The sequence below is a fragment of the Puma concolor genome, chromosome B1 (assembly GCF_028749965.1).
Source record: "Puma concolor isolate L17-30 chromosome B1, mPumCon1.1.hap2, whole genome shotgun sequence".
NCBI classification, from domain to species: Eukaryota; Metazoa; Chordata; class Mammalia; order Carnivora; family Felidae; genus Puma; species Puma concolor.
In genome coordinates, this window is record NC_141670.1 from 69,720,426 (window position 1) to 69,736,900 (window position 16,475).

A 16,475-nucleotide genomic window follows, 5' to 3' on the forward strand; every position below is an offset into this window, starting at 1 on the left:
TTGAAGCTTAAGTTTCGATAATTCTGGAGGTTTCTGATACACATCTTTCCAAAGAAAACACAACCTCACTAAAGACAAGGCAGTTTAAACATATTACAATTTGGCTTATTAGTCAATCTCTAAGCTTTTAGAATTTAAAGAACTCTAAGATCCAGAAGACCATGTTTGGATTCATCACAGAAATACACACCCACACACACCCTATGCACTGGTATTCAATTTAAAATTCCTCTTACAACAGGCTCTACTTTAAAGGCATATGTAGAAGTACAATAAACAAACAAAAAATTACATGTATCCTTCTTTTCAACACTAATTTCTTAGCCATATCTTAATCATAGAAGTAATTAATAATGAAATCTGTCAGGGAGTTTTTTTTTTAATGTTTATTTATTTCTTGAGAAAGAATGAGAGGCAGAGCGCGAGCTGGGGAGGGGCAGAGAGAGAAGGAGACACAGAATCCGAAGCAGGCTCCAGGCTCTGAGCTTTCAGCACAGAGCCCTACGCTTGAACTCATGGATCACGAGATCATGACCTGAGCCGAAGCCAGATGTTTAACCTACTGGGCCACCCAGGCACCCCCAAACACTTTTTAAAAATGTTTTATTTATTTTTTGAGAGAAGGAAGGGGGAGAGAGAGTGAGAGCACAAGCGGGGGAGGGGCAGAGACAGAGAGTGGGGGACAGAGGATCTGAAGCAGGCTCTGAACTGTCAGGCTGACAGCAGTGAGCCTGATGTGGGGCTCAAACTCACGAACCCTGAGATCATGACCTGAGCCAAAGTCGGACGCTCAACTGACTGATCCATCCAGGCACCTCTGAAAGATTCAAACACTTATTAAAAGCCTGACCCACCCATATACTATTCTTAGGGTTTGGAGTTTGGGCATGGAGACTAGAAAAAAAAGAAATGGGCAGGAGAGGTAAGGCATGGCTGCATCCTGATGGAGACTTTGGCTTCGTATGGATCTTAAGAGAAGGAACACATAATATGAATAGCTATCAGCAAGTATGATTACTTAGTAAGATTCCTCTTCTTAGTATTAAAAAACCCTTTAAGGGGTGGGGGGCACTTTGTCAATTTGACTAAATATCATCAGAACACCCATCATACATTTACCCTTTTAAAAGTTCTCCTCCCAACCACTGTGTCTGAGATTAAACGAGGCCTCTGATGTTTGAGTTTTGAATGAAAATCTGAAGCAAATATTAATATTAAAAACAGTCATTTCCCCTTAAAATGTTTGTTTGGTTGAAAACTTCATAAACCTTAGAGACACTGTTAGTATCAATTTTCTTTTTCTCTCTCGAACTGAAGAAAAGCAAATTCAAAGTAAGTTTCTAAACCACAGGGTTCGTTAAATTCTCTTATCAGGATAAGCCTGCAATGTTTCTATATTCTCCATAATCTGAGATGTCCAAAACCGCTGCCTTAGGCCTGCCCCCCCCCCCCCCCCCCCCCGCCCATGAGTGCTCACACTCCAGATGGCACTGCAGAGCAGCCGGCCCTCTGATCCCTAATGCCCTCCCGCCATGTCTTCCAGGCAGCTGCCCACCGTTCCTGTGCCTCCCTCGGAAACGTGACCAGACAATTCAGAAACTACAGACAGGGACTGGAGGATGTGAGAGCATTGCAGATCAGTAGAGCTGCAGGCGACTGTGAGGCTGGATGGCCAATCTCCGTCGCAGGAATGAGGCAGTGGCAATAAGCCATTGCCTTTTGTGCCTTGCTCTGCTCTGTGAGTTAGAAACAGTCTTTAGGGGCGCCTGGGTGGCTCAGTCGGTTAAGCGGCCGACTTCGGCTCAGGTCATGATTTCGCAGTCTGTGAGTTCGAGCCCCGCGTCGGGCTCTGTGCTGACACAGCTCAGAGCCTGGAGCCTGTTTCAGATTCTGTGTCTCCCTCTCTCTGACCCTCCCCCGTTCATGCTCTGTCTCTCTCTGTCTCAAAAATAAATAAACGTTAAAAAAAAATTTTTTTTTTAAAGAAACAGTCTTTATTTAGCTCCACGTTGTCAATATCTCATTTATCCAATCTACTCTCCTGTGAAGATTTCTCAAGATACAGTGACAAATGAAATGCTTTATATTATATAGATCTTTAAAGGTTTCTCAAATATTCTTTGGCTATTACATTTTGTTGAATCAACAGGTTAAGCCTGGTTAATTCACAGCCACTAAGGATGTGTGGGTCTGTTTCCTAGGAGTGTAGATGGCTGCGACATACCAACTTTAGCATTCTGGAGTCGATCTCTGAGTACGCAAATATGCTGCCTTGACCTACAAACGCGTGACTTCTGCCTAACTTAAATTTGCAGAAACAAGAAATGTCTGTAAGGTTTGAGTCATCAGAAGAGCCATGGTTCTGATATTTCAGTGAAGGGCAATGATAAGACAACTGCAAAGGCTCTGAAGGAAGACAGGGCTGGGCTTGACCACTGCCTCTGTCACACACTAGCTGCAGGACCCTAGCAGCTCATTAACCGGGGCTTCAGTTTCTACATCTGTTGTAAAAGATGACCTACTTCACAGTTTCTGTGAGGTTAAATTCATGGAGGTTTTCTTGAGAAAAACGTATATGACACTTGTAGCACAGATACTAATTCAGCATGTTCGATTTGCTCTCTTACCCCACCCCCTGTCTCTATTAGTCATGGCCACTGAACCCTCAAACTTCCTAAAACACCACGTTATCATTTCCCTCACCAACTCAGAAACGTACTCTAGTCCCTATCACCCAAATACCTAAGTTCAAACTTTTCTTTTTCCATACTTAAAGCTCTTCACAATCTGGGCCAGATCTACCCACAAATATTTACTTCCAGGACTTTCTAAGGATCCCCTGCTCCAGGCTGAGAGGACTCCTGCCTCTTACCTCAAGCTGTGCCCAGAATGTTTCCCCTGCTACCTTCTAAATGTTTCAACCTTTCAAGGACCCAACTTGGGTCCCATCCCCATGCCCCACCTCACCCCACAGCAAGACGTCTTTCCCATATTCACTGCTCTTCCTTTGACTTCTGAGAGCTTTTGCAATCTACATTTTGACATTTAATCACTGTCTTAACTGGTTCTCAGTTTCACATCTGTTTGCCTCCTCAGTGATTATGTAAGTAACTCAAAGAAAAAAATCACATTTTATTTTTCTTCTGTAGCCTCTGAAATGAGCATAACAAAATGCTAGGCACGTGCTAAGTATCTAGTACATGCTGGTTCTGTTGAACAATTCTCTATTCAGATTTCTTTTTTTTAATGTTTATTTATTTATTTTTGAGAGCGAGGAAGAGAGAGAGTGTGTGTGTACACGAGCAGTGGAAGGGCAGAGAGAGAGGGAAAGAGAGAATCCCAAGTAGCCTCTGCGCTCTCAGCACAGAGTCCAACATGGGGCTCAAGCTCACAAACTGTGAGATCATGACCTGAGCCTAAATCAAGAGTCGGACGCTTAACTGACTGAGCCACCCAGGCACCCCCCTCTATTCAGATTTCTTTATTTTTGGTTTCAGTCCAGTTCCTATTAAGTCATCTGGAAAATTAATATATTTCTTTTCCATGTACCACATTTAAATGACATTTTACACGATCACCTGTTTTTAACGTAAGAGCAGGAAAATACCATCCTCACTTACACGCTTCCTATAATTACTTATTAATTCATCATGCCATTTTTCCTGTGGGGTGGCCAGGAATGTAGCACTGCTCTACAGATAGAAACATTGAGGACAAAAAATGTAAGAGTTTATTAAATATCTTGGTATGTCAGAATTAGAAGCTACCACCTCATGCAAGTGTTTTCAACTTTTAGCTCAATGAGTCTGCCAAGCCCTCTAACTTTGAAATCCTAGGACCGTGTCAGGATGGAAATCTCTTGGAAGATAAGATTGCAAGAAGTGTGAATGACAGTCTGAACTTAAGGTCAAAATAGGAGAAAATACAGTTGCCTCTATTATGACTTCCCCATATTTATGCTGTTGGCACTGCCCAATACATACTCTGAACTGACCCTTTATCAGTCCTTAAAGATGTGCAGCCCACAGGTGTATTATAGACAGCAGTAGTGTAGACAGATTCTGTACTCATAACCAGCTCTAAAATCTGCACACTAGTTATAACAGTACAGATTTGATTACTAGGCACAAGCCACTGTGTGGCCTCTTTCAAACATAAAAAAGCAGGTGATTTATGATTCAGGATTGGAAGCAGCGCCCTATATCTTTTATTTTTCTTTGAAATATTCTGAATAAAACATAAGATTCTTCAGCATCATTTGAGTATCAATTTGTTATTCTATATGATTCCGGTACATTTTATAACTTTATTAAAATAAATTTGAATAAGAGGATATCACATGACAAAGTACCTTTCAAAAAGATTCTCAGCATTATGTTACAGCAACATGACTTAGTAATATTAGCCTTTACATAGCTTTAAGTAACCCCTTTCATTGGTCATACAAAGACAATGGGATGACTAAGGCAGTGAAGCTGCCCTTCTCTGCACTTGCTCTTGGTTGAATGCCCTCAGATCCACCTTTTTATTCTTCTACCTCATTAGAAGTGAAGGCCCACCTGCATAACCATATCCTCCCCGCCTTGGAACCGAAGACTTAAGCAATGTGAGAGAGTCGTTGGCCAACCCACCCCACTTCTGGATGGCTGAGCACCACATGTAAGGACTGCAGCTATGTGTGGATTGTTGACCAGTGGGTCTTTTTTTTTTTTTTTTTTTTTTAGTAAAACAAGCAAACAAACAAACAAAAGTCCCCACAAAAAAAACTAAAAACCCTTCAGTATCACACACATTCAGAGAAAAGGGAACTTGGCTATCGCTACCATTCTTAAACACTTCATCTGGCCTATAAAATGATGCAGAATACTGTCTTTTACTAAATGATTGGCATCTAGACTTTCCTGACAGCAGCTTTACCAAGAAATGGGACAGACAGAACCTCCTGTGGTGGCAAAGCCAGCTTGGTCTGTAGGTTAAGAAGATGCTCATCAACATAATCAGCCAGAAGAATCTTCAGTTTCCTGAAAGAGCCACATCGTCCCCCTTTGCCCCGCTCTCGCCCTTCATTCTGCTCGCTCCCTACTGCCTCCCTGGTATAGGCATCGTTTCCAGGAAGTCCTTCCATACCTATCCTGTGTCTCCCACTGCAGTAGACTCTACCACACTGTTTTTACTGCTTATTTACTTCTTTGTACTTCCTGTTATAGATTTCAAACTCCTTGTGGGCAGGTGCCATATTGTCTCTTGGGCTGTTTACAAGACTTTTCTTTGTCTTTTGTGTCCTGTAGCTTAAGACTCCCTGATTGGGAGTCAGTGTGCTTCTTTAGTCTGAAATACCACAGCTGTTCTCTCTCTTCAAATATTGTTTTCCCTTGCCTTCTCAGTTCTCACCTTCTGAATATGCTATCAGATTTTCTCATTCTAGCCTCCATGTCACAAATTCAAATTCTCTCCAGTGGTATTTAATCTACTCTGCTCTTTAACTTATTCCTTGGGATTGAACTCTAATGGCCATATTTTTCAGTCTTAGAAGTTCTTTTTAGTCCTTTTACAAATCTAAATCATCTTTTATCACATCACCCCATCTCTTTTAAGGTTCCGATTCCTTCTTTTTTATGACTGTAACCATTTTTAAACACAGTGACTTAATAGTTATTTCAGATTGTTCTAGGAGTGCTAATTCTCCAGCTTGTATTTGCTTACTCTCCCTCAATCATGTTTTCCTCATACATGGTTTGTAATCTCTGAACATGAGCCCATCTTGCTGGCGTTATTTATGTCCTATGTGTGTCTCTTGGAAACAGGTTCAATGGCAGTCACTAATGGTTTAAGAGTTAAAATAAAGTGGAGAAGAGGAAACAAGCTGGTGGTTATGAAAGCACCCAGTGTGCTTCCTTCTGCCAGAGTCCTAGAGGTTTCTATGCTTCTAGATTTTATATTTATTTCTTGGGCAGGGATTCCCAAATCACTTGGGTAGAATAAATCTGGACCTCCAACCCACTCATAGAATGGACCTGGGACTTTGATATCTCATGGGTGACTTCATTTTCTCCCACCCAAGTTTCCAACTTGTTTCTTTGCTGCTTTGCTATTTATGGCTGGAATTTTCTAGTCCCCCTGTCATGGAAGGATAGCTCTTTGAACCTCTAGGCTTTAAGGAAGGGTTCAGGTCCATGTCCCAAGCCTTATGTGTATATGGGACCACATCTTTCATCCTGAGTAGATCTTGGAAACTCAGCACTCAATTCCTAGGACCTGTATCCAGACTGAAATCTTACAGAGCCATGGTTATATCAGCCCAAACTTACTTGTTCTGGCTTTGATTTCAAATTGTTTCTGGCACAAAAGGATTTTCACTTTTTTTCATACACAGGTATTATAACAATGGGGCTAGGTGGGATGGTAATATTTTACCCATCATCTTTAAAGTTTTAGAGGGGAGGCACACCGTTTGTATCAGGGCAACATGGTGCTGGACTCCTCCAACCTTACACCTGGACTGTGCCTATAAAAACAGCACCCAGCACACAAAAAGGACTAAATATTTTCTGATAGAAAGTAAATCTCCAAGGCATGACTCTCCTCCTCTTCCCCAAAAGCCATCTCCAGCCTCCTGCCTCATTTTTGGCCAAACAAGTCAGCCAGATCAATGACATGCCACCATCAGAGACTTCTAGTTTATACCCAGCATACTGTTAACATATAAAAATACCAGAAAAGGTAATAAGTAGTATTATAAATAATAAAAAATATATATAATTATAACATATAAAAACATAAGCAATTTGTTTATCAGAATATTTTTCTCTTGGAAACAGACTCAATGGCAGTCACGAAAGGCTTAAGAATTGTAATGAGGTGGAGAAGAAGAGAAAATCAATCATTATGGACCATGGACATTGCTGAGGGATCCTGGTAGGTATATCAAGGAGGGGGCTCTGGGAAGCCCAAAGACATCATTAAGACATAAGGACCTGGTGGCAGAGGGAAGGAGGGGAGGGTCTGGTGAGGTGGTCTGGGAGAGGCAGCAAAGGAAACATCTGACCTTCTGTGGGTTTGTGCCTGCGGCTGTGATCACCAGGCTCACTGGGCTGACACCCAAGTTCAGCCTACAGATTTATAGATACAGTGTGCAATGTTGGGCACAGCTTATATCAGGCCTGTCACTTGCTTAGAAAAGAAACAGTTTAAAGTCTAGGAAAGGTGCTCAAGGTCAAAAAGAGTTATCAGACTAAAGTTATGTGATGATGTACATGTCTCCAAAATAAAATGCAAGAAAGTTGGTAGCTTTTTTTATAAAGAATGGCATAGATGTTCAGAGACTTTGTACACAGTGAAAAAAATTTCAGAAAAGTTTGAAAATAGCCATGTGTCTAACATTTACAAAATGTAAGAGAATTAAAGCCTGAGAGACCTATAATAAGCTTTTTATTCTCGTTCAGGTAAAGGGCCAAAAGCATCATGTCTAAACATGTTACTCTTCCCTTCAATTTTTAAAAGACTATCTTCCACTTCTCTTTACTTCAGAAGAAGACACACTAATCATCATAGTTTTAGCAGTAAACACACACTCCTAAATCCAGTTCTGTAGGAAACAGTCAACTACCATCACTGAGCACTTTCTATGTACACTGGGTGAGGTGCTGGGAACATGAAAGGAACTAAGGCTCCCTTCTCTTCTCAAGGGCCTGCAGCCCTAGTGGTAGAAAGATGCTGGAAACTGAACAAAGGTGTGATGCAATGTGCTAAGGAGCCCGCAGGTGTCAAGTTCTATCTGGGGGGCAATTCCAGCAAAGGAGTTAAAATAATGGAAAACTATTAGAGCAGAAGAGTAAATGATCACATTCAGGATGGGCAAGGGCCCTCCGTGGCACTGTATGAGACGACTGAAAGGGCAGAGATTGGATGCAAAGACTTCTAGTTGGGAAGGTTAAGGGGAGCTTAAATAAGATTATATTGTAGTCACTGTGAGAAGGAGAGAGAATCACGAAGATTTCAGATTGGAGTTGACAATACCCAAAATGATATATTTTTCAAATATTAAAAAAAACCACAATCCACAATAAAATGTACATTTTGCCATCATAACCCTACATACACATGTGTGAACATGTGTGTCCATACACAAATGTGCGTGTGCACATGCACACACACACACACACACACACATATAAAGATTTCTCGACACAGTAAGACAGTGCTGTAGGCCCAAGGCACTGTCATTCTCATTATGCAACTTAGGAAAATGAAAGCAACAAGAGGTGTTCTCAAATAGCATATTTGCCCTACATGGATGTTTCTTTTGCAACACTATTGATTTTAAGGTTGTTGTTGACTTGAGGCACCTTAATGCTGTCTGTATTACTTAGGCAATGATTTACCATTTGATGTGACTTTCTGTTCTTTTGTAGTCTCCCTGGTTGATTACACTGCATGGCATAATTAGGTATTCATGAGCATATATCACAGCCAAGCTCTTAGCAAAGCTCCTTATCTGTGCTACTGATTTCTGCATGGTATTTCTGGAGTCAATCTGTTGCTACTCTTAAAATTAAATGAAAGAGCCTGCAATATCCAACTGTTAATTTTGTTTTCTAGATTATTCTGTAAAATGCCTGAAGCCCTGGAACATAGTTTTCAAAAAAGCATTACAATGTAATGTTAATTTTGGTCTTGATGACCCTACCCTGCAGTTAGCCGCCTGGCCTGCTCCTTGTGATGTCACCAGCAAAGAGAAGTGGACGCTTTTAGCAAGGAATGAATGTGTGCATGTGTTCTGTTCCGTTATCTCCAGTAGGAGTGTCCCAGGAAACTCATTTACAAAGCACTTTCACATATATTATTTTAATAGCTAACATTTATTGGGCATTAGTAATGTGCCAGGCACTGCGCTAAACACTTGATATGCATTATCTCAGAGTTTTCAAACCAGACCTGTAAGTACTATTCATTTTTCAAAAGCTGAAACTGATGCTTAGAAGAGTAAGAAACTGCCCGAGGCCACAAAGCCACTAAGTAGCAAGCCATGATTCAAATTCAGGTTTGTCTGTCCTTAGAAGCCAAACTTTTAACCACTGGATTATATTTCATCTGTTCCTCCAAATACATTTTTTTTTTTTTTTTTTTTTTGAGGCTTAGTGATGCCAACTGATTTACCTATCGGCAAATGAGTGCTAACACTAAAACATGAATCCAGCATCAAAGTTAAGTCAGTGCTCCTCCCCTACTATGCCATAATTTAATACCCCTAACATTGCCCTGGACAGCAGTATTCACAGGCAGACAAACACACCAGAGGAAAAAAGGGGAGAGATAAAGCTACTTGAGGGTCATAGGTACAGCATGAAGCTGGCTCTCTCACTCTGTCTCTCCCACTTTAACATCTAAAGTCAAAAGGAAAACAGAGAAAGAATGCACATTTAGATATGGCAGGAAAAAAAATGAAGCTAAATATTACTTTAGCCTAATTTAAGGCAGCTGTATAATCTACATGCTAGGAGACGGAGAAATAGTTCAAATGACAGAAAAGAGGTAGTGTATGGATTAAACAAGAACATGTGTTTAAATATTTAAAGACCATCACAAGCTTGATATGGAAAAGCCAATAGTAAAAATGGAAATAAAATAAAGCTAATATGTCTTTCTTTACTGAGACTGGAATAAGAAAGAACATAAAAAGAAATTCGTAGTATTGGAAGCTCTAGAATGCAATCCCTCGATGAGAGAAGAAATTCCATAAACTAGTTTATCATAGTTATAAAAGTGCACATTTACATAAGACAGATTTTACAATCCACTCATGCATAGGTCTAGAAAATAGATCAATAACTTAAATCAATTGCTTTCAAACAGTTAATAAAAATCCTTTGCTAAAAACGATTATGAATATCAAAGCCCAATGAAGTCTTGCATGAACACTAAAAATTATTAACGTCCAAAAAATAGGTTTTTGAACACAAGTTAAGTAAAGCAACTTATCCCAATCTTTTATTCCTTAACAAATTATTATTCCAGCTCTAACTGTGGTCATGAACATTTGCTCTTGGATCTTTGCTTCTTTCTCTGGCAACATACCCAAGAATTTAAATAATTACTAGACTTACAGAGCAGTAAATTCAATATAATGTTAAAACCCTAATTTATTTTTCAACAAATATTTGTAAATGGCAGTTGAGAGTAAGGCTATTTTTATTTAAACACGGTCCCAGACCACAGTCCCCATGTGAGAGGCAGTTTAAATGGAACACTACTTCAAAAACAAAATTCATTATGATGAATGTGCCAAGTGAAATTAGAAATCTACTAATGTTAATTGGATGCACTCTGAATGCATTAAACTTCGAAGATATTTTTATGAACCCTTTGCAATTTCCTATTAACACCCATGCATGGCTGCACTTTGGATGTACCCACAATTTGACACAATATAGGTTATTATGCTTAATAACTTTCGATCTCTCGGGGTGATTGCATAGTCTGAAAAAATGAGAAAAGCTACAGTGTGAAAATACTACTTCTCAAAGGAAGGGAAAATAATATATGAAAAACCTTTAAGAGTACAAATAGAGAAAACATGGATTTGTTTTTTTCAAATGTCAGAATTACAGAGCTCACTGGTCACCATTAACACCTAATATACACAAAACACTGGAACTTGTCAGCCTGTGGAAAATAGTAAAAAAAAAAAAAAAAAAAAAGTCATGAATGGTTTTCCAGATAAGCTCAAGGACGGTTATCAATCAATTATATTTCCAGAGTGGTAAGTGAGCCAGTCCAGGGCATTTGGGCCACACACACCCCTTGGTAAAATCAATGGCACTGAAGACAACCCAGCCAGATCATACTCGCTCTCTTGGCGCCTCTGTCAGAAGGACACCGGGCTTCATGCAAGAAGGGTCCAGCAAGCAATACTGATGTTCTTACAGATCAAACTGATGGCAGAACAGAGAGGAAATCCCCACAGGTTTTGCATATATGGATATAAACACATAGGCAGCCGATAGAAAAGGAAAAGAGGGCCTCTACCTCCCTGCCTTCATGCTACCAATAGCTACAAAATGTACGTGAGTCTAAAATCACGGAGGCTTCCGTGGTATGAGACAACCTAGACAGATAGTATCACACAATAAGGGCACCGTTCTTACCCTAATGTCACTGACGTAGGGATCACTGACATGATAAACAAGTATATGGTGTTCATTACAACTCTGAAAATAAAATGTTACGACATTTTTTTTACAGAAGACGAAAGTAACCTCATAGCTTCATTCCTGGAATATCCTGGGGCAGGGTGGTATCTGACCACAGAGCAGGGTGGGGTTAGGAATGTTCGGGTATAAATGTGTACCCTGGGCTGGCCTCCCCAGCTTCCAATGACCCCCTCCCCATCTCTCCTCCCTCCCCATTCAGGGGGGTTATGAAGACATCTGCTTCACTACTGAGCTTTTCTTCCCATTTGACACAAATATCTTTAGCCTGTTTAGCCTGTGTCTGATGTATGTTTAGTCTTCACAGAGGAGATGCTCAAGGCCAAAGATAACACGCGGTGCCTTCTGTTCCACCTTTCAAAAACTACTTGTTGGTCGAGGAGGTAGGTAACAAGCCAAATTCCAATTTTCTTAATGCAGTGAGGACTTTCCCTATTGCACAAGATACATTATGTTTCCGGTGCAAAACATCTATTTTTGCACATCTGCCCAATAGCAGCTCAATTAAAACCAGGCCCATCAGATTGACACAGTTTCCTTAACTGCTCAGTTCCTGTCATGCTGCAGATAGCAGAAAAGCACTTAACGGCAGCCACAAGGCAATTTTCCAGTAAGACATGTTAATCTTTATACAGTCATCTTCATGCCACCATCAAAGTGAACTTAATGACAAATCAGTTAAAATAAATTACTTTTAGGAACTTGTAAGGATTGGATAAAAAGCAAACCATATGTGACATCTCTTCGGTCCTCCCCATGACGGCATATAATTGTCACCATCTGTGCTGTTTATTCTATTTGCTGGGCCCATCCGCCCTCCAGATCCACTCTTTGCCCTTGTCTGTCTTGTGCAGGCCCCAGGAGGCCGACCTCTGTGGACCTCGGGACTATATCTGCATCAGTTTTGACCTTGCTCTCTGGCTTCCAGCTGGACTCAGCCAGTGAGAGGTACAGAAGAGCTCAGAGGCTGAAGGGAAAGGGTGTCAGGGAGTTATTCTTCACCCTCCCGAGAGCTCGTGCAGCCAGGTGGCTGCTCTTCCAGCTCCAGCTCTCCACCGTTCTGGTGTCACTGCCCCCCCCCCCCCAGCCACTTATCCCTCAGGCCCACGTGTGCCCAAAGCTCCCAGCTGCTGCTACTCCCTGGGTGCTTCACCAACCCTTGTTGATTGCTGTAATCTCGCCCGCATCTCTATAAACAATCCTGTAACCGCACCCCCTTCAGTCTAGACACCTGCTGCTGGCCCAGAACCTGGCGGACATATTGTCAGCAGCCAGAAGCTCCAAGTTGAGATTACTTACATGGACTGTGTGGACCAGATCGGCCACCAGACACTGCTTCAGCTTCTCATCGCTGCTGGTCCCGTGAAGCACCAGATCAGGCATGTACGTGGGGCAATAACCCGCCAGAAGTGAGCGGCCAAAGTTTCTTACGTTTGTGTTGCTAATGCTCTGAGACCTAAAACAATATTGGCCCATTAGAATACACAATTAAAAATGTACCCCCTTCTCGCATCACCATTGGCACAAAACCCCCAATAACACAGATGCAAAAAACAGATTCATGGGGGTCCGTTTCACCAATCCTCCAGTAAGTGGATCATTGACATGGGAAAAGCAAGGGGGTGGGAGGAGAAAAATAATTTCTTTTTTGATGGAAGGGTAGAAGAAACAGTATTTCTGTCACATATTGACATGATGCACCTCATATCAAACATCCACCAGGCAGTCTGTGTCAAGAGAGTGAAGAAAGAGAAAGTCTACTGGGGGGAGGCGGGGAGGCACTTGCCAAAAACCTGGCTTTAGGAACGCGACACATCTGCACAGGGTGGTGCCCACACCAGGGCAGAAGAACAGCAGAAATCTCTAATTACTGCTTTCAGTCATCACAGCCCAAATAATCGACCTGATGGAGTGTTAAGGAAGAGGTGTTGTTTCCCAACCCCGTCATGCTGCTCTGAGCTGCAGGAGAGAAGCCACACGGTGAGGGCAATCCACCGCCTCCGATGCAAGGCATCTGCTGCCAGCCATACAACTTCCGTGCGGATGACAGAAAATTAAAATACCTGCTCACCTCCACCATATCCTCGAGCTTCCCAAAATGTCACAAGAGCTACAAAGGCAACGGCGTGCCTCGTCACTCAGAGAGCTCAGAGGCACCACGCCACTGTCATCCCCCTTGGAGAAAGGGCAGCCTCGAAACCCTGTGCAGCGGTGTGATTAACACTAACGCTCCGAGAAAAAAGCCATCATGTGTAACATGGCCAACGGCAGCTAATGTGATCATGCGTGTTAAGTCAGAAAACCAGTATTTGAACCCAGTTCCTTCTGCTTCCCAGCCTGCCGGTGTTACCTGGGCAGAGGCAGCTCCACTTCCAAGGCTCCTTCAGTCCAGTCATCGCTGTGCTCTAGATTCAGCGAGGCTGAAGCACACGCCTCCTCGTCACTGTCTCCAAGAGCGCTATCTGAGCTTTCGTTCCTGGGAATGTCTCCTTCCATCCTGAAGTTGGCCTTCCTGTCAGCATCCCCACAGGGGACATCTGCAGCGCCTGAGAAGCCAGAGTCCTGCTGTGCACACCTGCTTGGAACAGGCTGTATCAAAGGTCCCTCCGCAGCCTTCAGATACAAACCTCTTGTTTTCTCCAGAATCCTCGTTCCAGCTCCTGCGGCACCGCCATCAGGTGCCAACGTGTCAGCACACTGGCCAGGCTGCCCAGCGGCATCTGCCACAAGCTCGCTTCTGACGCCTCTGTCCTCAGCAAAACCCCTCTCAAGTTCACCTTCATCCCTCTCAGAAGATGGGTTCTGAGGACAGGGGATGTTCTTTTGGAAGCCAGGTGTAAAGGAGCACCGAGAAGCCTGCTGGTCCTGAGCCAGGTCAGCGGCCATCCCAGACTCCGCTGAGGGATGGCAGGCTAACTCTGGATACTGTCTACAGGCCATTAGCCGCTTCTCCATTTTTTGTGTGCGGCTTTCGAAGTCAGACTCTGGAGATACGGAGCTTCCAATTTGGAAAGTGACCTTTTCTAAAGGAGGCTTCTCCCAGGAATGTCTGTCAGGGCAAGGCCAGGCTGCTGACCGGTCTGAGAGTTTCTTGGGCATCTCCCCTTTCAACTCTTCACTGACAGTTCGCTGGCCGATCTTCACTCCTGCCCCCAACCCTTCACAGTTGGAGAGTCTTGAAGAGTCATCTCGTGGTGCCTCTTTTTCACTTTCTTCCTCCCCACAAAATGCACCCTGAGACTTCCAGGAGCTGCCCGATGCTGGCTCTTGGAATTCCACGCCGCAGACTTGAGAACTCTGCTCTGCCCTTTTGTTTCCTTCTTTGTCAGGTTTGGGACACAGGTCTCTAATGTCAGTGCCCTCTGGGGACACACCCAGCCCCTCAGGCCTGGGGCTCCTTCCCTCAGCCATCGAGGGTGGCAGGATGGGGGGAAGCAGAGCAGGCTCACTTCTCACTGTGACAACCACATACTCAGACTCCTCTACTTCTCCCCTCTCCAAGGCTGTGGTGATGTTGCTCCCATTTAACACTTGGTCTCCTTCACTGTGACTCCCACTCCAGGTCAGCTGATTCTCTTGCAGCTCAGAGCAACGGAGAAAGTAGGTCAGGACATAAAGTATGCGTTGGACCAGATCCTTCTGCTTCCCCAGCACCACCGTGCGAGTCAGCCTCACTGGAGAGCCAATGGCTCCGTAAAGATCGCCTGGAGAGCAAAACACACACCAAGTTGTTTGGGGCAAGCATGTCATGGATATGTCAACCTTTACAAGAGAAAAACAGAAGACTTACACTCCCAAATTAGGATTGCTTCTTCACACACCTGACTGGGGCAAAGAGGTAATTCCTACTAATGACCATGTTTTAGCTGTGCCTCTGGAAGGGAAAGCGTAAGGCTGCGGCTCACCGCTCCTGGTGCACAGACACAGTGCTGGTGTACAGGGCCCCTCTCCGTGCTCGTTAGACTTCCCACACAGCTCGCTGGGCAGGCCAGCCCCCACTAGAGCTGGCTCCCTCAGCTCACTACACAAATCAAAACTGTATCTTGGAAACAAGAATGATGGGATTTTTTTCAGAACAATCCCAGGACAATAGACCTTGGGGTAAAATCCAAATTCAGGGATCTCTGAACAGAAGTGTAGTGAATCAATTCAAAATACTTAATGAAATGGCCTGCTCAGAATTCCCTCAATACACACACACACACACACACACACACACACACCAAGTAGAACCAATGTGATTAACAAGAAGAAATCACTTAGTCATGAATAATGAATCTGAATTTATTTTCCATTACTTCACCTGAAAATCCTACTGGAAGAAAACACGTCCCATAAGTTATATCCTGACAAGCTGATTAAAAACTATGTAATGAACCACAAAAATTTAGCTTAAAGGTGGAAGAAGGGCTAATAAGAGCAAATATGTCAATGAGCCCAGCAGTATAAGCTTTCCATCAAAAGTATTTGTTAAATGCCTATTGAAAGTATTGCCATTTGACAATCTGATTACTGTTTGAAATGCTTTGATAATAATAATACTGACAATTGCAACAAACAGCCAACATTTACTGAGTGTGCAGGCAGAGTGCTAACTGATTTGCGTGGATTTATCCTGTTTATATCCTTGTATAACCAACCCTGAGTTAGAAACCATTAAGAGAATACTCAGAATGATGGAATAAATCAAAACTTGCAAAGATACTAAATAAAGGAGAGGAGGTACATGGTAACAGTTATAAATAAGAGCTCAGGAAGTTAGAACTCATCTGAGGAATGCATCTAGAGAGAGAAGGGAATGCATTTTTATTAGAGCACATACTAGATAAAACTAATTATACCAACAGATTGAGACAGGAAAAAGTTATGGGAACCATCAGGAAGTACTTGCCCCTGGGAACCATCAGGAAATACCCCCTCTGGAGAGTATTCCCTAGTGTAAAGCTACTGCTCCTGAAAACATTTAAAGGGCAGGACACAAATGACTTTAAAGAATCCTCTCTATAAAAAGACTACAGGCTAATAAAGCTTTATCTTTGAGGCGTTTGAAACTGACAGATCATTCAGGAATTCAAAAGAATAACTCAAGACTGTAGTCTGATGCTAGGACGAGTATTTCTGTTTGAGAAAACTTTCTAGACCTCTCATTGCTGCAGGGGGATCAGTCATTTCAGGAATTCAAGGGATGTTCTTGTTAAATCAGTCTCAATGTTAATAAAGAGGATAACCATTACATATCTGAAATCTGGTACAAAAAAAAAAAAACAC

At 42.6% G+C, this 16,475-nt stretch overlaps 1 protein-coding gene across 5 annotated transcripts in view; it reads right to left on the bottom strand.

The window, feature by feature from the left end:
- The window catches only part of FNIP2 (folliculin interacting protein 2), a 131,069-nt gene that overhangs the window by 11,571 nt on the left and 103,023 nt on the right, over nt 1-16,475 (bottom strand). For all 5 annotated transcript variants that reach the window (XM_025921636.2, XM_086703973.1, XM_086703974.1 and 2 more), the window contains 2 exons: nt 13,558-14,911; nt 12,507-12,663 (listed from right to left, as the gene is read on the bottom strand). In XM_025921636.2, the coding sequence (XP_025777421.2) occupies nt 12,507-12,663; nt 13,558-14,911 (1,511 nt within the window). The remainder of the gene's footprint in view (nt 1-12,506; nt 12,664-13,557; nt 14,912-16,475) is intronic.